This window comes from Stegodyphus dumicola, chromosome 2, assembly GCF_044657685.1.
Source record: "Stegodyphus dumicola isolate Sdum_Otavi_A_Nest chromosome 2, ASM4465768v1".
In the NCBI taxonomy this organism is placed as follows: domain Eukaryota; kingdom Metazoa; phylum Arthropoda; class Arachnida; order Araneae; family Eresidae; genus Stegodyphus; species Stegodyphus dumicola.
The window spans coordinates 14,571,322-14,596,146 of record NC_140769.1 but is presented as its reverse complement, the minus strand read 5'-3'; the positions used below and the strand labels follow the sequence as shown (position 1 = coordinate 14,596,146).

General features: G+C 34.3%; 1 protein-coding gene across 1 annotated transcript in view; it reads right to left on the bottom strand.

Moving 5' to 3' along the window:
• LOC118193798 (uncharacterized) overlaps window positions 1-24,825 on the bottom strand; it is a 572,698-nt gene that overhangs the window by 21,355 nt on the left and 526,518 nt on the right. Inside the window, exon 5 of the mRNA XM_085810455.1 lies at window positions 17,944-18,318. Within this exon, the coding sequence (XP_085666581.1) occupies window positions 17,944-18,318 (375 nt within the window). The remainder of the gene's footprint in view (window positions 1-17,943; window positions 18,319-24,825) is intronic.

The following is a 24,825-nucleotide window of genomic DNA, read 5'->3' as shown; positions in this document are numbered from 1 at the left end:
CCACATGCCACTTAAAATTCTTCTCAATTATTACTACTAAATATCATTTAAATTTCCGAGCACTATTATTTCGCACTTTTCTGATAACAACTTCTGATTATAAGAGAAGTAATTACTCAGGATTAACCAGGGGTTGCTTAATTAAGACCTGCCTTAAAAATTAACATTATTTAGCTCAAACTTGAGAGAAAAATAACCATCACAAATCATCATCATAAACTATTCACGAAAACATAAACGATTTAGAAAGTAAATCATCATCAGCTTAAATTGTCTGTGGAGAAAACTGTCTAAAATTGTCTACAGATCATACAGAAAGGAAAATAAAAATGTGTGGAGAAAACCTAGTAATAACAAATAATATTACAGCAATTTTAACTTTGCTTCTTGAATTCTAACGTAGTTTTAATAATGTTTTTTCCACATTCACATTCCATTATTCCTGTTTTGAATATTGATTTAATATAGGTTGTAGAATCATTAGGTTATTTTGAAGAAGGAGAAAAACATGCACTGCCCTCCCTAGCACTCGAACCCTGGACCTCTTGCACAAGCGCCGAGCGTGCTATCCTCTCATCATGAAGGTATGCTGGAAAGAGGGAGAAAATACCTAATTTACTCCAAATTTTAAAGGGCTACTGGGGATTAGGTGAATAGTCACCAAATCCTTGTGGTAGCCTTGTGATGTGGACAGTTTTTGTCAACCACCGCCACTGTAGGGTCATTAGTTCGGGCGCCACTGTAGGGTCATTAGTTTATTTCGAAGCAGAAGAGGTGACAAAAGTGTAGTGCGCTTGCCGGGACTCGAAACTAAACCTCTCGAATACATTCCGAGTGTGCTACCATGAGTGAAGACATGCTGGAAGAAGGGAGGAAATACCTTATAAGGTAACCAAACGAACTTATTTTTATAGGTTAACCTGATACAAAATAGAAGTAAATTGTTAATAATACTTGAAATATTGAAAATACAAGTCGAATGTTATAAAACCGACTATTAGCCCATCCTGAGTTTTATTAATCTGTTCTGCAATTAACTATAATTTTGAGTTATTGTCTCGAAATTATCTCAGTCATGATGAGAATTATAAATCAGAGTTTATAGTTGTCTTTCTGCTATATGGAAATATAAGGAACGGAAATGATTTAGATGATGCTATCATCTATTAAACACGATCACTTTTGTTTAGCACTAGCGAATATTGTTAATCTTCTGCACCTTGTATTTCAGAACAGTTCACTCTTCTCCGTTTCAAACAGCATAACCTTCAGTTCTCTCACTTAGTAGAAAGAATCTTCACTCATTTATATCACTAGAAGAAGACTGCAAGACGACGTGTAATGGCAAACTGCACATTTAGTTTACGAATGTTAAACGAATTTCGCACTTTGTGCATACCCAGAGGGGAATTTGGTGCAATTTTAAAAGAGGATAAATACGGTATATTGTTGATTTTCTGTTATCTGGGCTTAAACAGTTCGGTTTTTTAAAACATGTTAGTTTGTAAGTTGTTTCATTACTTAGAGTGTAAATATCCATTCTGAATTAGCAAATTTTCGTTTAAGAAGGATTACAAAACAGGAAACATTGCAAAACATATTAGCTGAATATTTATTGATTATCCTTATGAGGAATAAAAGCGATCGAGTATTTGCCATACGTTTCATTCGTATATATTTTAACAAATTAAGGAATAAATCCAGTTTAAATCACTAAATTAAAGTCAAAGAAATTATTATAAATAACTGATATTAAATGTAATGTTTATGCACAAAATAAAACAAACTGAAATGAAACAGAAGCAAATGCAATAAACAGAAACAAAAAAAAGTATTGTAAACAGTCGATAAGATCTAAATGACGAACAGACTTGTGCAGGGTTACTTATGCTTAGTCGCCAGTGTTTATTTCCTCCCACGCGAATGGTACGCCACTGAGCATGCGCACTAAGCGAAATTTGTTAACATTGATCAACTCAATGTGCGGTTTGCCATTACGCGCAAGGCGACTGCAGGAAATAATGCTATCCTGAATGGCAGTACTGCCATTCCCTTTTTCATAAACATTCTCCAGTCTAACGACTAAGCGCACAGCAGGGATGGACAAATACATTTAACCATAGCCCAAACAGACATTTTTAGTGCATCATTTAGGCGAGGCTGTGACGATCTTATAAAAGAATGGCATGTATACTTTTTCATTTTCAAAGAGGAATTTGAGATGAGATGTCCTATCTGTAAGCTATTTTTTTCTATCAGTTTTTTTTATTTCAAACATATTCATTTGTCATTGCTGAACTTCTAAATGAAGTGATAGTAGTAGATTACTCAGCGAATGCACATGCTTTCGAGTACATTGAGTGTTCTAGCTTAGGTTGATCTCTAGTACAGTCATGCGTATGTAGGCGGATATACACATAACAAAATATGCGCACTCGTTCCGCTGATTTTGGTAGCATGCGTAGAAAATTGGATAGGAAAGAGGTGAAGATGTCATTGCACAGTATTTCATAAATGGACCATAATTAGCAATTACAAAGGCCGCATTTGATCTTCGCGCCGACTTTTACCTGCCATTGGTACACGAAAATACCACTGGCTGTGTTGCTATCTGGTGTACAATGAGGGTGTTGGGTCGAGAGCAATCCATCCACTGTACGCCTAGAATTAAGCATTCATAAATTTAAGCGCGATTCGAACAAGCTCTGTGCTGCATCGGAAAAGTGTCTTCTATTCGCCTTTTTTTCTGCTGATCGGGTCGAAGCACTACTAATCAAAGCAACTTTCTTATCTCCGATCTCGTCCACATTTCCGCGTTGTTTGCGTGTTCTCCAACTGCAGGTCTGAATCAGGCAAACAGAAGAATGGTTTTGAGAAATAACGTGCAATTCATTGCATATTTCAAGAAGGAATCTTCCAGTAACGTAATAAGATGGCTGATTACTGATAGAGTCAGGATCGAATTCCAGCGATGAGTCTTGTCGTATGAGCGTATTTTTAGATTTCAGTAATGCATCGTGAAAACGAGCTAGATTCCCTCAGAATCCTGAACGCATTCCTTCCCTTAAATAGCCCTAATGTCATCTGCTGTAATCAGATAAGTCAACAGAATATTTTAAACGTTGCTAACGAGCTAAATGCATCGGGGCTTTGGGGTTTTCCTTTGTATAGAATAAATTTTAGTAGTTTCTGTAGAAAGTCTTCCACGAAAGGTTTCTCTTCCTTAGCATACTTGTGCTTTGCCACATCCAATTAAGCAAACGCCATATTTAATGTTACGGAAATATACTCATTGTATCAGGAAATATTTGCTGAAAGCCTGTTTCGAAAGCGACCAAATGAAATGAAAATTCCAAAATAATGACATGACAAGTTAGGTCCTTTTTAATTAAATAAATGTAAATGTCTCTGCCTGGTGTTAAATTACAGTGGAATAGAATAGAAATTTAAAATAAAAGTATTCTCAAAGCAAGCTTTTCGATTTGGTTTGGGTATACTTGAGTTGGAGTAACCTCGTACCATGCGAGTTTTCTGCCTCCAACCATTTGCAATCCGATCTGCTCGTTTTATTGGTCAGCGCTTTTATACTTTGCATTTCAAAACTCTTGAGAATTAATTTCATTAACAAGGGGGCTATCTTAACTATTAAACTCAAATTTTGCTTGTGTGTTAAATTGAATTCAGAATATAATGAAGATTCTGTTTTTAATTTTCGTGTTTTGTATTTGCTTACATTAAAAAATGTTCTGAAATTTTAATAGTAAACTTATTTAACGGTGTTGCGCGCTTCTTTATAGTTTTGAAATGAAATCTGAGGATTTAAAATAGCGGTGAACAATCTGCTTGTATAAGCGTATTCTTTGCTTTCCCTATATGTAACATAAATGCGCACCTGTTTCCTTTAGAAATTCTCCTTGAAGGCATCCTTTCCCTTAGGCAGATAGCCCAAGGATGCAATGCTGTAACCAAATAAATCAATGCCTATATTTTAAGAACAGTTATAGGAAAAGATCCGTGGTGTTATTGTATTTTCCTCATATATATCAAAATACCAGCAAGATTTCCATGGAAAGATTCCACAAACATTTTTCTTCCTTAGATAGCATACATCTGCTTTGTCATACCCAGATAAGCATAAGCCAGATTTAATTTTATAGAAATTTAGAAATGCAAACAAACAAAAAAAAAATACTTTCTTGATGATAGACTTGGAAACATTTGCATTCCTCTAGATATTACTGAGAAACATAACTCAGAGCAGTGATTTATCGACCACTAATCGACCCTTGAGTAATTTCCCAACACAGGAAATGCCTAATCGACCCACAAGGGTCGATATCGATCACTTGGGAGACACCTGCTATAGACAATTTCGTCTTCACATAGCAGATTATAACATATACATACCACAGATTGGTTTCAGACTGACAACTTGTTTGAAACATATGTCATCTTGAATGAGGAATGTATGCGAAGATAGTCTCGGGTGATGACATTAACCCCATTTATTGACTAAAAGGTGAAAGAATAGCATCTGAAAAAGAAACTGAGAAGTTGACTGTAAAGAGGGATTTAAATTCGAATCATTAACCGAAACAGAAAAAAAATATCGCCAGGAAAGTTAATTTTGAAAATAAAAATATATTTTAACCATAATTTTGGCAATAGTAACTTATTTAATGTGATTTTTTGCAAACGATGTTAGATAGCAAGGTATGTGCGAGTTTTTCTTTACGAACATGCACTTTAATGCGAAATGTCAGGTCTTTGTTAATTGTCCTATGTAATGTGTGTCCCGCTTGTAAAAGGAAATAGAAGTTGTTTTGGAAAAAAAGCAGTAGACAGAGTCATGATGTTCGACCTGGCTCACTTTGTCAACTTTGCCCAGAGGTCATTTGAGTAAAATGTAGAGTAAATGAAATGAAATTTAAACATGACATACCTGTATATAAATAAAATGGAAGTAATAAATGAAAACAAATCACAAGGGCTGTTCGTTATAAACTCTCCTGATTTATTTTCACTAAAACGTTTTTGTAGTTTATTTTCATTGATTTAAATTCAATGTTATAATAGTGTTACGGAATGTACAGGCGCGGTAAAGATAGCTTCCTTGCAAAGCAGGTTTAGGGTTGCCATAAAATGGCTAGGAATGGCAAAGTTACCACATTTGGCAAGAAATCGCCCATTTGGCGATACCGCATGGACGGATGGAGAACCTTCTGGAATGAATTCTTACCGGTTTAGCCCAGAATGTTCTCCAACACAAGCCGAACAAGCCGGAAGCTATATAAAGCCTGCTGGTGCGCAGCCAGTAGTATTTAGTGTGTGTGCCTCGTCTAGAGTGCGAGTTAGTCAGTATCGAGTTGGTGTCTCGTCCAGCGAGTCAATCTCTGCGGAGTCAATCGAGTTGACAGCCGAGCAGCGAGTGCCGAGTGGGTTGTCGAGTGCACCGAAAGAGTCTCGTAGTGTATAGCGGTTAGTGCATCGTTCAGAGAGCGTGTTTAGCTCCGGGAACGACTGAACCGAAGAGTCGGGAGCTGTGCTCATGTGTCGTCGAGTGCATCGCGAGTTGTAGCGTGGAGAGTGTCGAGTGCACGTGGAGTTCCTAGAACGACCAAGCAGAGTCGGGAGCTGTACTCTAGTGCTTTGCCGTGAAGCTGTCTTCACCGAGATAGCCTGATAACCTGGAGGCTGTGTCGCTGATCGCGTCAGCGTGTTTATAGTCGTTGATCGACGACTGTAAAAACGTGTTTTGGAGCTGCCCTGACAATACTGGCCAATAAAGTGTGTTCTGATACTTCATCAAGTAGTATTATCATTATTCATTCCAAATCCTCACGAACCCCGTACGAACGTGAAGGAAGAAAATAACGTAAAAACTGTTAGTGTTAGTCAGTGTCAGAAGAAAAAAAAACATAATAGAATAGAATAATAGAATAAATCTCATCAAGAATTCGAACTGCTGTAGCATAAGAGAAGTTATACTTATGGTATACCAACCATTTTAAGGTATTCGGGGATATCAGAGGATTTCACTGTTGGAGATAATCTAAATTTTATTTGATATTAAATTAAATGATGAAAAATTTCGTTAAGGAGTTCTTGAAGTTCCGATTTGGACTTCCTCAAAACAAGCTCCAGCATGGGGTCGTGCATTAAACTGGCTGAGATTTGTACTCTGTCACTCTTGGTTCTAGGACTATAAAATACAAGAACCTGAGGTTTCTGAAGTTTTTGAAATTCGGGTAATTGTTAATTCCGGGGCCCGCAGGGAAATCGTTGTCGAAATCTCTGTCTGGCAGATAGCAAATTTGACTATCAGTCTAGCTCCAGATTCGCGATCTACATACCTTTCGTGGTGTGTGCGGGTAATTATATAATCTGCTGCCCAGAGGTTGGCGTGTGCGCATGCGGTGTGCCGTTGTTTTATGACCTTTGATCATTGTTTATCTCGAGTTTCCTACTCACAAGGAGAACACCAAACGAGTCAGCCGTCTAGTGCGGTCTCTAAAGAGCCGTTCATACTGGGGGTTATCTCAGTTTATACGGAATTGGTTCCGTATGCGCACTAGCTCTGCTATAAGTCAACTTAATATTTTTTAACTTAAGGGGACTCATACACCTTAAAACCCATAAGATGTTCGAATAGGTGACTGTTGCAAGAATTGAGATAACTTATTTATTTTAAAAGCAATAACTACCAACTTTTTACAGCTGACTACATAATATAGCTGCTTTCTGAAATAGTAACCATAAAGTTTGTGTTGCCACAAATATTTTTATAATTTAATCCGCTTTGTGACAACATTTTTCGTCATGTTTCCAACTTGCGCGCACAGTTTAAAAGATTCTGTTTCATAATTTAATTCCATAATTAATATATAGCTTTTATAACATTTGGAAACTACTGTGAACCTAAAATTCTAAAAATTTCATGTTAAATTTTTGTTTTATTTTGAGTTGAGTTTATAAAATGTATTTTATTAACAAAATTTTTAATGTTTTCGTCTATAAAATTTTTCAATATTAAAATATTCATCAGATTGTTGGTTCAGTTAGAAAGTAGTACCCATATAAAGAATTCCATCCAATTTCAAGTATGTACCATTAGCCACTTTTAAAATATCATGCGCGCAAGGTGGAAACATGGCGAAATATTTTGTCACAAAGAGGATTAAATTACAAAAATATTTGTGGCAACACAAACTTTCTTTTTACTATTTTGCAAAGCAGCTATATTATGTAGTCAGCTGTAAAACGTTGGAAGTAATTGCTTTTAAAATAAATAAAATATCCCAATTCTTGCAACAGTCACATATTCGAAGATCATAAGGGGTTTAAGGTGTATGAGTCCCCTTAAGGAAAACTATGTTTTTCAGCACCGTGGAGCAATGCCGATTGTGCTATGTATCTCCATTAGCTCAGATAAACCCCAACATGAATGGTTGTTTAAATGGTCATTCACAGTGGAAACCCCACGGAGCCAACGGAACATGTGTCATATTCGAAGCAGCTCCAAAATCAGTTTTCCTTCATAGCGAAGACAGTTGAAAAATCTGAATTTCATGTACAACTGAGCTAGTTGACACATGGAACCGATTCTATTACCTCAGATAAACCCCAGTTTAGTTTAACCTTCTGAAATCAAATTCACTTGTAGATTCTTGTTGCGTAAGAAAACAACAACTAATAAGTCGCTTAATTATGCTATAACGTGTTAAGCGGAAAGTAAATAGCCTGTAGAAAAAATCTGATGTGTATATCACATGACTTCCTTGCACGGAATATTAAATTATACGCATTTTTTCTTGCATTTCATTTAAACTTATTGGATTGCATTAAATCTACTTGGTTGATAGCGCATAAACCACAACAGAATAAATGCACTCTTTAAAATTCACTATATTCGTTTGCCATAGCGACACTCTGGCGCTAGGCGTTACATTTCTTTCCTATTATAACTCAGAATGCACAAAATTTATATCATTTGAAGAATTATTTAATCGTTGCCACATGTTCTATTCCAGTACTATAATAAATCTAGAATGATGTATAACAGAAGTTAAGCAAACAAACAAAAAAGAAACAATTTTTCACAGGCGTTTCAGTATTTCTCATTCAATTAATTCAGTTCTCACTTAGCGACAAGGCAAAAATACATAAAAACTCAAAATATCTATATTAAAAATTTTGAAGTAAATTTTAAACACTTATTTTCTCGAAATATTCCAGAAAGAATTAAACATGATTTAATTGGCAATAATAAATGAGGCATTATCTTTGTTGCTGCGAATCTAGAATGGCCATCTCTAGATTAGCAACAAATCTACTATTCTGCTGTTCAAATGTAAAAAAATATGTCCGCCATGTTATTTAAAAATTAGGCTTAACCGCCCTTAAACAGCTTTTAATATGTGGATAATTCTACAAATATTGCTTGCAGATTTCCTAAAGGCATACAAACCTTAACCGGAAGATAAGAACAACATAATTCAATCATGTTTAAAGCAAAAAATGCACAATTTACAAACATATAAGAGTAAAGAACCTGAGAGCACTGAGCCGGGTAAAAGAGTGGATATATATGTATATATATGTATATATATAATACATAAATAAATTTATATACGTTTGGAGCGGCCGATTGCAACCAACATACGAGGTGCACATCTGCATGCTATAGCAGTCCTATATACAAAATTTCAACGTTCTGAGGCCACTCGTTTTTGAGTTATACGAGATACATACGTACGTAAGTACAGACACTACGAAACATTCTCTTCAGTATTCATTTTAAAGCAGTTTTAAAATTTTTTTGGAGGAAAAGAGTTTTTTATTCTGTCTTTACGTACAGAAGTCACGCAAAAACATCATTAAATTGCATTCGATAGCGGTCAAAATGGATATTTTCGTTGAAATATGTTGCCTGAAACTTTTCGCGATTACAATACTTCCTTTTTACTTTGTACAAGGAAATAATATAAAAGGTAGCACTTCTAAAACGACAATAAGACAGTAGGATAATTACGTGCGGCAGCAAAATAAAAATTGTTGCCTTTGCAGATACGCGAAATGAAATAAAAAGTTCAGAATTGCGTTATCAAAAATGAAACCTTTTTTTATTAAATAAATGCAAATGTCTCAATCTAGCGGCAAATTACAAAGGAATATTATGAAATGTTATTGAGTACATTTTAGTTTGGGCTTTCCGAATCCCAGCAAGTTTTCTTTTTCAACCATTTGTACCTCTACCTTGAACAGCTGAATTTAAATACATGATTTTATACTCTGTAACTCAAACTTATGTTAACAATCTTTTTAATTAGTGGGTATGTTTTAACTACGAAACGGAAGGTCTGTTTAAGTGTTAAACTAAATTCCGAATATAATCAAGTTTCTATTTCTAATTTTAGTATTTTGTAATATTTAATTTTTTTTTATATTGCTTGAAATTTTAAAAGTAAAATACGCTTTTTGGGTTGGAAGCTTTCATATATCCACCTTGCTTTGTACCAAGCAGATGCGTGAAGCTTGATAAACTATCGATGATCCACACATGAACCATTTAAGTTAAAGAGCACATAAAAATGTCTTACTTCGAACCAACCATTGATAATGATTTCTGAAAATAAAATTATTGAATGGATTGGAAGTGAACAAAAATGAAAATATTGAAAATCGTAGTGACGACGTTATAATTCAAAATGGATTAGACACACAGGCTGAAATAGAAATAGAAGGAGACAAAGAAGATTTAAGCAAGATATCACTTGACGTGATTCTGAGGTAGCGTCAAATAAATCTGGGAAATTCAACTAAAAATACTAAAACAGAAATATTGGGAAAATATTAGAAATATTGGGAATCCTGTATTTATTTTTCGTATTTGAATAAAGAATGGATTCTTTGTTGCAAATGGATATTCGAATTTTATTTAGGAAGAATTCATGTACTCGCACATTTTGTTAATACATTTTACCCAACAAATATATGTTGAGAAGTAGTATATGTAATTTTATCATTCCTGGCTACATTCAATAACTCTAAAAATCCTTTTGTGGGCCTGTGGAGATTTAGCCTGAAAATCTGCCACAGCGAAAACCCCAATCGTTTTGAATTAACAAAAGGTTTGCACTAAATGAATATTGGATATGCTCGATGACTCGTTTCAATAGACGTAACTATACGATTATTAATTGTGTATATCTTTATAAGATATTTTTACCTCCTTCCAGCATGCCTTCGTGGTGTAACATTAAGCTCGTATTCGAGATGCCCAGATTCGAGTCCTCGTGAGGGCGTTGCATATTTTTCACGTCTCCTGCTTTGAAGAAGGCCTAATGACTCTACAGCTTAAACTGTGGAATTTGCATGTCCGTGAATATTTTTCGAATATCATCTTAGAGACAATGAACAGGAAGAGCTGCTTAATGAAACAATGTTTGTACACTGCTATTTTGGTAAAACTGATCCTCCTCCTGATTCCCCCGAGTTATCTCGGGATGAGAAAACCATCAAGCAATGATCGGCCCGAGTATACTCGGCGTCCTCAAACGCTTAACATATAATTAGTCCGAGCGCTAGAAGTAAATAACTGCAATTTCCTTGCAAAACATATTTTCCTTCTCCTTATCAAACCATCCGTTAGCAATCAGCGCTACAAAAGAAGTACCACAGGAATTTTCAACTTCAGGTGGTACTATTGAAGACTCTCTCCTTCGGATACTTGCAGAGAATTTTTCGAGGAAAAGAAAAACTCCTGAAGAAGAGGGACACGTGTCGGATTGCCTACAAAACTCGATAGAGTTATTCAATATCACGCCAGACTAAAGTTGCTTTTGTTGCTTAATTTTATACGGTTGATTATAATCAAAGCTAAGCTGTTTGATTTCGTAATCCCTTGGCGACATTCTGTCATTTGGTAATTTTTCTAATCTGTTTTTATCTCATTTGGCGAATTCACTTCACTTAACAAATTGTTCTTTTATAATTTTATCATAATAACCGAATTATGTATTGCAGTAGGAGAAGTATATTTCATGTTTTTGTATAAAAACGGGCAGAACTTCGGCAATTCAATAACAATATCCGAATGATAACATTAACGGTCATCACATTAAGCGGCATCTGCTGTATTAGATCTCTCATTTAGATTTGATTTGTGTATATAACAGCTAGAGATAAGACATTCTCTCCCCAAAACCAAAGATTCCTGATTTTGTTCTGACCCCAACGATGTACTATTTTGCGGATAGTGTTGATCAAGGAAACTCCAAATCAATGGAATCCAAATTAATTCATGCAGACCATGTTTTGCTCAGTGGAATGTCAGCTAATCTTTCAGCACACACACGCACACACGTATATCTATCTATCTATCTATCTATATATATATATCTATCTATATCTATATCTTTATATATATGTAATAATAAAATTCCATAGTAAAGAATACACTCAAATTTCTAACTGTATGTTCTTTTCATTTTTAATGGCAACTTTCTCTTATTTGAAAGTACGTGGAATTAAATCCACAGCCTCGTAGTGAAGTTGTTTTTACCGCCTTTTCTACACGTACAGTTATAGAATGTTCTGGAAATATTTAAAGCGAACTGGATTGGCTGACGAGGCTGACGTCATTTCTTGGAAGCTCCGCCTTTCCAGAGGCTATAAAAGGACTCGCAAAAGAATATCGGGGCTTTTTCTTAAATGTCACGATGCAGTAAACTTCATACAAAATGTTATTAGTAGTTCTTTTTTATTTACTCCGGATATCTGATTTTGTAACTGCTATTTCTCCTGACCAATAATAAATGGATCCTGTTTTTTAAACTTACTGTCTGATAATTTAAGCTACGACTACATTTATGATTCTTCAACAATCTATTTATTCCTGACAAAAGCTGGTACATCATATATATATATATATATATATATATACATAATGCGAAGAAAAATTTAGGTACTAAATATGTACTATTCTGAAAATTGAAAATTGGAATTTGTAATTAATTAAAATGGAACTAGTAATTTAAACATTTGGTATCTAAATATTTTTTCACATTTCCTAGGAGATAATTTAATTATTTATGCATTCTCTATTAAATTAAATTCTTAGCAGCCATAGCGCAGGATTTTACCTTTGAATCCTTTTTAAATAAATTTTGAACTTCCTTAATTCTGAAGGTTTTTTTTTCTTCGTATTTCTTTACAAATTATTTATATATATATGCTACTACTAGATGCAAAAACAGAAAAAATCCAAGCCTGCATATATTTAATGACGTCAACTGGAATACCATCTTCAAGGCCTATACATTCATCGTCTTTGAAGAAAACGCATAAAATCTGCAATAAAATACTTAGTTCCGTTATTGCTTTTGAATAATTTAAGATTTTGATTTTGATTTAACTGGTTACCGCCTTCAAGAAGAATCACGCAATAACTAAATTCTATATTCCACTAAAAACTGGATCACGAAATCCTTTCACAGCTTTAGCTTTATTACGTGAACATACAAGGCAAGTACAATGCAAACAAATTACAAATATATTAACTGTAGGATAATGAATATTTAACTCCGAATTTAAATCTCCTCTGTCAGTATAATGTCCTAGATGACAACGTGAATATTTTATGATAAATTTAAATCTCTTATTATAATTCGCAGATTGAAGTTGTATCCATGAATGTTTTAAATAGGCTCGGAGTAACGTCGTAACAGTAAGAAGGGATTTCTGCACGCAAGACTGGTTATACAGAAGTTTATAGTATTTATTAGATATTCAGGATTTCGAGACTACTCTCAAATTGGTGACTTTATCACTAGCTCACCTTCTTCCCATTATTTTACTGGTATTACATTAGGTTCTTTCTAAACCTGCATAATAAAAGAGTTCTTGAACAAATGATAGCAGGTTAGGATTCCCGTAATAAATTTTTTATTTTGGTCGTTTTCAAATTTTACTTAACACGGGTCACAATATGGCTTCCTTGTGTGGTCTATTAAATTATGCACATTTTTTTCTGCACTTCATTTAAACTTATTTCCTCGAATTTCATTAGAGATATATTTCTCATTGAATTAATTCAGGTCTCACTTCGCGGCAAGGCGAATACATTAAACTCAAAACACCTTCCTTAAAAATTGTAAAATACAGGAAAACATAAAACATGAAATGCAGTTAAAAGAGTTAAAAAAACAGTTTTCACAATTAAAATTAGAGTTTCTGCGCAAAAATAAGCCATTCTGCAAGCGGGCAAGAAGGCCGATTTTTCGGTTCGAAATGCTGAATGTTTACCTTTGGTCCCATTAGGCAAAATAATTCAATCACATTTAGAGCAAAAAATGCACAATTTACAAATATATAATAATACAAAACTAAGATCACCGAGCCAGGAAACGGGGGGGGGATACATATGTTTATATAACATTGGTGCAGTCGATTCCAACGAAAACGGGAGATGCATAACTACATGTTATCGCAGTCCCATATACAACATTTCTACGTTCTACGGCTACTTGATCTTGAGTTATACGAAATACATACATACGTAAGTACGTGTGTACGGTACTGACGTCAAGAAGAAAATCTCTTCTGAAACCCATTCCGATATCCAAAATGTTTTATGATTACAATACTTGCTTTACTTCGTACAAGGAAGTAAAAAACGAGACAGTTACCAAAATTTTGTTTACAAAAGTCACAACGAAAAATTAAAGAAATTTAAAGAAAAATGAAAACAAAACAACAGCATGAACAAAGTAGCAGCTTAACCCTTTCCGGCACGCTACCTTTTAAAGTTGGAGTTTTGATAAGAAAAAAGGTAGGCAGTCTAATTAGGCCTAGAGGAGTACACAAGTAAAATTTTGTGAAGATAGCACTTATCGTTTAATTCTGTGGGTGTGCCTTAAAAAGTCTGAAAGATTTCTGTGAAAAATGAAGGTCTTAAGAAACTAAACATGGGTAAAATATATGGACTGGTTTGTGTTGAGCTGCCATCTACTATAAATAAAGAAAGTTCAGAGTAACCTATAGTAGCCTATAAATCCTGTTTCATTCAATTTTTCTATACGTACAGAAGGACATTTTTAGGTGTTTTTTTCAGACCGGACACACTGTGCCGCAAAGGGATAAGCTACTGCGTTACGTTTGGTTTGTTTCATTACGGCAAAGCCTCAACAGCTATCTGCCGGAGGGGAAGAATGACTTCGTGGAGAGCTTTCTAATGGAAACTGTCTAGCATACACGTTATACATTGAAAAAAAGAAAAACGCCTACGCAAACAATCGGTGCGAGGAATTCGAACTTCGGACCGAACTACTGGTGTTAGGCGACTTTACCGTTCGGCCGCTGGTGGGCCTCTAGCGACTGAGTTAGAAGCGAGCATATAGATCAAACATGGGCGCAATGGAAAAGCTCTTTTTTTCCGCTACTAACGTTAAGTACATATGTTAAATATTTTTTTCTGGCTTCACATGCACGCTACGTGTTAGTTCCTGCTTCCTACGATATTTGTAATTATTTGGTTTTGCGTTATAATGCTGGCGATAGTTTCATTTTGATGCTTCTGTGGAATTACTGAGCCAGCTTTGAGTAAATACGTTGAGTAAATACGTAAATTGTGCAATCTGACTACAGTTCCACGTTTAACTTAAATTTGACTGCTTTGTGTAGTTAAATTCCAATGTGCTCTGACTAACTACAAGACAGTGCGTTAAAGCTGCAAATTCTATTTAAATAAAAAGGTTATTTAAAACCGTCTCACGAACTGTAGTTACTTTAGACAGCGATAATTTGCGCTTCCCGCCTGCTGACGTTTTGAGACTGACTACCAAAGCGAGGTTCAATAAAACCCATACAACGCCAAACAAATGTTGAGCTCACATGTCGCCAAAGATGTCGAATATATCGAGAAGGTTCTTATTAGAATATGTTTCATAGAATTAAAAAAAGTAACTCCTCGCAATTATATCAGGATGTAGTGTCATTAGGATGTTTTATGCGGGCGATGTGAAAAATGAGCAATGTCCTCGCCGGGACTCAAACCTGGACCACTCGAATTCGCGCCGAGTCTGCTTACAGTTACACCACGAAGGCGTTCTGGAAGGAGAGTGATTATGTTCTTCACATTTGAAGTCGGATATGGATTTCAGAATATTCTGTTTACTAAAAGTGCTCCGTTAAAAAGGAGGAAATTCTATTCAAGCTGGTGATTTGAGTTTTTTAATTTCTGTGTTCTTCACGAAGTAAACCTGCTTAATGGGCCTTTCTTTAAAACTGAATATTATATATAAATATTTTAAAGAAACAGAAGATCCATTTAAATATTTATTGAAGTAGAGGTGTTAAGTAGTAAAGTGTAATTAATATATTTCGAAAACGTATTCCACTAAACATGAAAATATATAGAGATAGGTACTTATCGAAGCAGAAAATACGAAGAATGAAATAATTCCTCACAGGATTCTAATTCCGAAGCTTTTCTTTGGCGGCCGGATAGTGCTACAAAGCATACCACAAAGGCAGACAGTGAGGAACGTAAAAAAAAATTCCTTATATTCTCCCCTACTTAAAGGGCGACTGGGGAAAGAAAAGACCGAGTCACTAATTGAGATGGAGATGAATTATCGTTTAATATATTTTAGTCAGGCGCCACTATAGAGTGGTTAGGCTTCGTCGAAGGAAAAAACACGAAAAATCAGTTAAACACTCGCCGGAATTCAAAAGCATGCAAAGGATAATGCGAAAATAACTTACAAATATACAGAAGGGGGAATATAATTATAGTATCAGAAAACAATTATTATTTGAATTTCGCCGTTTAATTTTTCTTGGAGTGTAAGTAAAAATCTGATAAAAAAGAAGTTTTGAATTAACTGATACAAGATAAAAAATGACAGTTATCTTCTAAATAATATTAACTAAAAACATCGAAGAACAAATGTTTAAGATAATATAGCCAAAGGAAATAGCGTAATTTGCATAAATTTGAGGCGTTAGTTTTGGAGGTTAAATAGAACGCTCTCCCTCGCCCCAATTAATACCAAAAATTAGCGTTTCACAGAATTTTGCTGTTGAAATTCAAGTTGTTATTAAAACCTTGCAAGACATTAATTTCGACATTTACTTTGCTTATGTTCGTGGACAGCGTGGAAATTTTTGAAATGAGGGAACTGATGAGGAAAGCTAGCTACGAAACTTCACAATGAAACTATATTTTCTGAGAGATATTAAAATCATAGGTCTTTCACTGAGAAACGTAAAATACTTAGAAGATATTTGGAACAGAGAATGTTTCACCTTGACAGTGGACAAAAAGGTTTTCCCCTATAAGTTTTCACACAATAAAAGTTAATTAATTTTCAACAGATTTTAAATTAATATTGTCAGGACATGGCAATTTTGAGAATTATTTAAAAGCGATCTGGAATTTTTTCAAGTGCTTTGTGAAGATCATGTACCGCTGACGAAGATGTTGATCATATTCATCCCGTCCAGCAGACGAAGATGCTGTAGAATACTTTAATATATCTATTTGTATGTACCTTGGCCACTAATATTTTCTGAACTTTTACATACTAGAGTGATAATTCCTGCTTTTCGAAATTTCCTTCCCAATTTAGATTACTGATATATTTTTGCTTAATTTAAATTTTATTACTTTATATTTTATTTAATTACTTTTTATCCCTATTCCTTTTTTTTATCCTTTGCAATGCTGTTATGCATTTGTTTATTTATTTTGCCAATGCTATAACTAACTTGTGTAGACCTTGTTTTATACTTTGAAGAATACGAAAGGATGGAATTAGAGTTAAAAAAACTGAAAGAGCTCAGATTTTAACGATTGCCCGAAAGGGTTCGTTAAAGTTTTTGTACGTATTTGCTGAGATCACTGCCTACCAGTCTGCTGTTGCGTTCACCCCTGCTAACTTCTTTCTTTTTGTCTTTTTGGCTTTGCTATTAAGCATTATTTTCTTCGCACTTGCGTCATGGAAATTCAACAGCAAAATTAAAAACATTTCAAAAGCAGTATGTGTTTAGAATTTCCGATGAAGTGTTAAGTCTTGGCATGCATTTTTCTATTTTTTTTTTGTTCAGTCATTTCTCAGTTTATCAGATCAGTGTATACAGTTCTCATAGTAAGATGGCTTGGTAAAACTTTTTTAATCTTTCAATTATTCAAGTTTCGTCTGTAAAATATTTTCAGTCACGCCACTTAAAATTCAGTTTAATAGTAAAGTACCGAAATTTTTACAAACAGCATATCGTTAGAATTTCCGATATCCAGTCTCGCACGCTGTAGATAAAAATATCTTAATACGTATTGTTACTGCTCGCTTTCTAATTACCGCATGTGTTAAAAACTTCACTGAAAAATAAAATTTGATATTCAAAATTTGAGCTTCCAGGTGCACATATGTTCGGGAATAGGACTGTGTTATTCAAAATTTGATGGCCCTAGGTACCATCGTTTTTTTTTTTCACAGTGCGAGAAACGTACCTAGATTCATGCAGATTCTTTATTATGTAATTTCCTTAAAAACAATATAGGATGATAACATTTCCTTTCTGAAAAATGATTCACAAATTTAAAGTGATACGCCGCAAAATCTCGTTTCGAGACAAATATGTCATTCGAGCTAACGTCTTTTTGAACTAAAAAGGCATTTGAAGCTTATCCTGAAAATTTACGCAACGTAACGTTGATTCTTATCGCTATACTATCTTTAACATCTTCTAAGTATTTTACGTTTCTTAGTGAACGACCCATGATTTTAATATCTCTCAGAAAATATAGTTCTGCAGACAATAATAAAAAAATTTTGAATGCTTTTTATATTGTTTTTCTTAAACTAACTCCAGGATCTCTTGGTTTGATGAAGAAACTGATAGCAAAATGAGTTCGCAATACTTTTATGAATACTGACCTACCTATATGTCAAATACAATCCAAAAGACCCCATCATGGATGTGGTGCCCACGGATGACCTTGGTGGTAAGTAGACAGACAGAGTCACATTGTTGCCTGTAGAGTAGAAAGTCACCCCGAGGTTGGATGATATTAGGCTGCCACAGAAAAGTCCAAAGTCCGGTTCCATATTTCCTGTCAAATCATATAGCTCGGACAAAGGTTTCTTCGGTGGTTCTTTGAAAGCTGACAAGAGTTGCTTGTAACCTCTCGTTTGCTTGCTTCTCAAGGTGGATTCAGGATTATGAGAGCCGTCATCGCCCAAGAAAAAGTCATCTTGGGACTCCGAAAGACGAAGGAAACCTCTGCGACATTCCAGTCTGTCCTCGCTTCCGTTCCTAAAAATAAAACAAATAATCGTTTTCTTTATTATGAGGCATGGTTCAATAAAATGCTACTGTAAATTGGATTCTGATTAAGAATTTTATTTCTTGTAGTATTTATTTCTTTATTTGCTGAACTTTACGGAATACAGCGTTTTGAATTCCGGCAAACCATTTGCAACGACTCCGTTTTATAAATTTATACTATTTGCAATTATATCGATTAAAAGCGGTATTAAAAATCAAATAAAGATTTAAATTAATAGTGAATATATCAAATGCTTTTAAATCGTTTATTAATTAATGAATGCAGTTGTTATAGTGAACGTCTTGGAAACTTTTTGGATAGATCTTAGGTTTGCATTACAGGCCATTTAGCACTCTGGAGGGAAAACTCGTCAACCTTGCAACTGATTTGAAACGAGATGGAACTCTACAGAAGAAGGAAGAGGAGAGAAAACGATGGAGGTGAAAAAAAAAGTGGTGGAGTGTGTCGAAGACATCTACGAGTTTATTGAGATATAGATAAGTAAATTTGCTATGTGTTTGTTCTCAGAATTAAAACATTTCAATGTTTCTTCAAAGAGAAGCTAATACGGCACAAGAAAAACTTTCGTTCGGAAACTAATCTGGCATTTTAAAAAAGCAACATAAAACTCACAAGAAAATAAATTGATCTGCTGAACCTCAATGTTTCCTTTCCCTGCCATATTGTGATCAAAAACAAGCATATATTTTATAAGCAATTTTGTATTCCAATCGATTATATGAATTCCAATCAACAGTCAAAACTGTTAGAAATATTGCATTCATTACTTTAAGATAATTTTTAATTACGGCGAAATTAAAGCATGTTTACTTAGTCGGTTTTTTTCTGACGAAATGCGAAACTGGAAAGAACAATTTACAAGAGATAAAAGTGTGGAAGAAGTGAATTCGCTGTGAAAGGAAATCGCGGTGGTGGTGGAGGAGGATTGCTAGTATACACTTCACGAAAGTTCCGAACCTGAATTAAATCATCTGAACTTTACGCTTCCTCCTCATCACTAGAGAATTCCGATAAAGAACTTTCAAGACTACCAAAATCATTTATAGAAAATTCAGATTGTTATGAGCCATTTGCTGTCACCCATCGTTCTTTTATTTCATGAAAAAATTGAGAAGAACTATTATTCGCAAAGCCTAATACACTGAAAACATGTAAGCAAACTCGTTGAATTTCTTTGCCTAATGAAAAGCGGTAAAAACGTATCCTCGAACTGATTCTGATGAACTGATTTTACAATACAGCCTCTCCTGGACTACTAGAGACATCTATTAGAAACACTGCAAAGTAAAAAAATGTGAAAAATCCAATAAAATCAGCGGATTGGCGCAGGAAAATACACTGTAATAGTGGTGCACGGGCAAATCAAAAATTTTTCTTTTTGCAGAAATTTACTTCCTTGTACTTTACTTTTACCCGAATGGTATTCGGGCAAAATATTTAAGTGGTTAACCGCAGCCCATATAAAAAGAATTGTTCTTAAATAATTTGTGGTTGGACTAGCTTTTGTTAATAACTTCCGACTTCGGGAAATAAACTGTTAAGAATGTATGTCAGAATAATTAAAAGTATATTCGAGCTATTCAGTGTGTAATTTCAGATAGCTGGCATAATCAATGAGCGAATATCTTGCAACACTGGGCAAAAAGACACATAAATTGGTGCACCAATTGACTTACCATGGTAATTCATTACACTACTAAGGGTTTCAAATGTAAACAAATGGAACTCTAATTAGTCATAACAGCATTTAAACTTTTAAATTGTTGATAACTCTATAACTTATGGGTTCAGATTAAATAAAGGCATAAAAGCCTTAAACGAAACATAAGAGCAGCATAATTCAATCGCTTTTAAAGTAAAAAATTCACATTTTACCAACATATATGAATAACAAAACTGAGCTTGCCGAGCCCGGTAACAGTGTGGGTGTATATATATATATATATTTATATACTTTTGGTGCGGCCGATTGCAACCAAAATCGGAGGTGAAACAACTACATGTTATAGCACTCCCATATAGAAAATATCAACGTCCTGAGGATACTTGATTTTGAGTTACGCGATATATAAAATCATACGTACAGGCATCACAAAAAAGTCTCTTCTGAAACTATTTTAAATTCATTTTACAATCAGTTTTGTGAAAAGAGTTCTTTTTTTCTGTCCGTACGGTACAGATGCCACGCGAAAACATCGTTCATATGGATTCGAGAGAGGCCAGAATGGATATTTCTTTGAAATATGATACCCGAAATTTTTCGCAAGTGCAATACTTCCTTTACTTCGTACAAGGAAATAAAAAGTGCGAATCTCTAATTTGCTGAGATCCCTAATTTCCGTCCTACGGATTGTAACTACACATGAGTGAGATTATACCTACACATGTTACAATCATAAATGATAAAGGGCTTAACAATGTTAAGGAGGTAAAGCACCTTGAAAGGTTGATAGATGCATAACATTCTTAATAATTATACGGTTGAAAGTTTTATTGTGAGACAATTAATTTACTATAGAGCACAAAGTACCTGGAGAAATTATACTTGAAGAGATATTTCTAATAACAACAGAATATAACTAGCGAGTACATATATTATTTCATTTTTGCGTTGTTTGTTCTCTTACTGATCTCATTTGTCTGAATCAGAACAGAACGAATTATCTTAGCAAGGAGTAGAAGATAGCGTGTGTCGTTGGCCAGAGCCGTAAGCACCATACAGGTGACCTTCCAGGTTTATGATCAGTTCCCTTCCCCTAAATTTGAAGAAACGCTCCCCATAGGGGCCAATTCAAGGATCTCCCAAACCTCATTTCCTACCGCCAATCAGGACTTTCGGCTTGGAGCATATTTTGAGCGCCCCCATGCCGCACAGACACTATACATTTACAATACAAACAACCATGGCTTCTCCGGGATTGGAACGTTGACCTTTGTTATGGCAATCAGTGCCGCTAATCATTTCTCGTCCATCCGACATTCAATTTTTGTTTTAATCAGAAATCCAACTTGCGTATAGATAGTAAGAAATATTGACGAACTGTAAACACGATGTACGATCTGTGTAAAGTTTACGGAAAATAGTCTTAATTTTAGTCGAGGAAAGCTGATTGCATGTTCTTTTACTCAAATGCTTCTAAAAAAAAATAAAAATAAAATAAGGCGTGTGGGAAATCTTCAGCTCATTTAAATTTCTACAATCCCTCTGGCAGCGGGAAATAATCTATTATTAAATAGATGTATACATTTTTATTCAAGTGCGAACAATTTCGGAGCCTAACGCTTTCCAGAAAAGAATATATTGTTAGAGATTCTTTGCTTAATAAAAACTCCAATTTTAAAAACGGTTTTCCACAAGCTTTTAAAAATTTGCGTTGTTTCCCAGCGAACTTAATATAAATTTTTCTTTCTCGCTATTTTTCATATTTGTTCGAAACAGAGAGGTAACAGCAAGAGAATAAAATATCCATTTCAGCCATACATTGTCATAAGAAAGAGAGGAAAAAAGAAATATATATATGAAAAAAAAGTTGACACAATTTCCAGGCTATAGAACAAAGATCTCGGAATGAAAAGAAGCGGGCAATACACAAACAAAAAATAAAATTGTATATACGAAATATTTTAGTATCTTGGAAGGTTGATTCGACGTAGTTGCCATGGCGACGAAACCCCACGGCGAGGCGAGAAACGGGGGCCTAGTGCAGCAGCTGAAAAAGCATAAACAAGTTTCGAAAATTTACATTCATTAGTTCGCGTCTGACGTACTGGAAAAAGCGGTTGTGCAGTAAAAAGAAAAGAAATACGGTAACTTGTTGGAATCTTTTGTTAGTTCTTCTTTCTTCAACCTCCTAAGAAAAATGTTGACTTTAATGTAGGAACTCTTATTTTCTTTTGGCTGAGCTGTTGAGCAAAGACGAAGGCTATTTCATTGTAAAAGTAAAGTAGACTTAAATACGAGGAGCATTCAGAGATAAATTGGAATCCATCATCTAAAATAGGATTTAGAACGGATCGGTGCTGATACGCTGGTGGTCAATGAGGATCAAGAGATTGATTGGCAGTAGATAGGTGAATATGCACCGGTAGTTGATAGGCATAATGAGGATCCCACTGATTATCCCCGCGAAAATTTAATGTTGTAAAGTTGATACACAGAAGTCAGCACATTAAATGTGCCTGTTCCAAAAGATTTACATTTTTGATAACTTTGTAGCAAGAAAGCAGCAGCAGACAGGCAGCAGTACAGCTAATGCAAAGCGTAGAAAGCAAGTGAGTAATGTTCAAGATGAAATCTGAAGTCAAACTGAGTTAGTTTTGGTTCTCAAAGCATTTTGATTGGATAGTTAATATTGCTGTAAAATTATTATTGGCTGCTTAAGTTCAATTTATATCACCAGAATTACGTAATAGTCATATGACATAGATTTTTCTCGAAATGACGCAGTGCAAATAGAATTTGCTATTTTTAGAATAGAGGAGGAAAATTAATTTACGCTGCTAATTTAATCTTTTACATATTCTTTACTTTTTCTTACATCCACATATATATATACATTTGGTGCTGCCGATTACAACTAAAAAGGGAGGTGTACATCTACATGTTATAGCAGTCCCAGATAAAAAGATTTCAACGTTCTGAGGCTATTCGTTTTTGAGTTATGTGAGATACATACATACTTACATAAATACGTACGCACGCACGTATGAAAAAATTCTTTTCTGAATCCATTTTAAATTAGTTTTAAATTCATTTTGGGAAAAAAGAGTCCTTTATTCTGTCCTTACGTACAGATGTCACGCGAAAACATCGTTAAATTGCATTCGATAGCGGTCAACATGGATATTTTTGCTAAAATATGGTACCCAGAATTTCTCATGTTCACAACACTTTTTTTACTTTGTACAAGGAAGTAATTATGAAATCTATCTCTTTTCACGTTCCTCCGCTCCCTATTATATTTATATTTAGGAAAATATTGTATTCGTTATAAAAAAGCAAAACACAGAAATATTAACTGCCGTACGACAAAAATGTATCCACATACTTAATTTCAAAATCTACTATTTTTAACCCCATACTCAATTTGCATAAAGAAGTTTCTTAATGAATAAATTAGAATGATTTCAGATTGATTCCCCTCTACCCTTAAATAACATTCAGTGACATTGTTGGTGCTTTATTGCTGTCTGTATTTCATAATTTTGTTAAACTTGATATACTGAGAGTATTTGCAAACAAGTAATTTACAAGTTCTCAAAGATTAAAAAATGCTTTGTTAATAATCTTATAATATTTTATTGTATTTTCTCGGAAATTATCACCCCTTTTGAAACTAATTCTATTATCCAAAAATCGGGAATAAAAATTATGCAAATAATTTAATTTCCGAAGTAGGGATAATAACAAATGATTGAAATGGATTACTATACATCATAACAAATGAAAGGTAATCATGGATAAACTACTGGTAACTATCACAATATGTTTCTTTAAAAAATACATTATAATAAGAATACATTGTAATATTAACATTTCAATATCTGACGGTAACTGAGCAGGACAGTTTGGCGCAGTGTATGAAAGTGTCTGGCTCAATCACATTAGAACCTTCCAGAGGCATCTCATAAGAAAGGAATCTTAAGTTCCAAAGAGTGACATCAAAGGAAAGAAGAAGGTGAGAGAACAAAAGACAGAGATTTCAAAAGATCTAGCGCATGAGCAGTAGATGAGGCTACAATGAGCTGGAAAATAAATAAAAGAAGTAAGGTGAAATCACATCTTTGGAAAGTTTTTTTTTAATGTAACAGCCCCACGTCCAGGTAGCTTAACGAAGAGTCTGCACAAAATACGGTTCAAACAATAAATGTGTGGGAGAAATGGATAAAATGCTAATATAAATAGGCGGATATAAATTAAAATACACTGAATTAAAATCAAATAGTCAACGGAACACAATTTACCAATAAATTAGATTTAACCCCTTAGAGAAAAATATACCAGCCCTTAGAAAAGAAATACCCAGGAATAGAAATTAAAATACTAGGCCTTAGAGGAGAAAACTGTGTACAATAGAGGAAATGTAAAATGTGCAAATATTTTAAAAATTTTCATAACCTAGCACTAAAAACTAGGCGGGAGAAATACGCGGGCAAATATGGTGCTACTTTAGAAGCATTATTTGGTAATCGTGCAAAAAATTAATAAAAGTACAAGCAGTTTTCATTTTTTATTTATGCGAATAATATTGTGAATTGGCTAATTATAAAAAATAATGCCTGCCAATTTTTCCTTGAAAACGAATTTTATAATACATTCATATAATAATTTTATTCTGGGAATAAAATCTCCATTTTCCAAACAAAATTTATATTATAAATATGTCCCTAATAATCTGCATCGAAATACTCGTCACGTAATCTCTTAACTTCAGAAAGGTTTTCTAAACTTTTACTTTACTTTTATTTGCGTA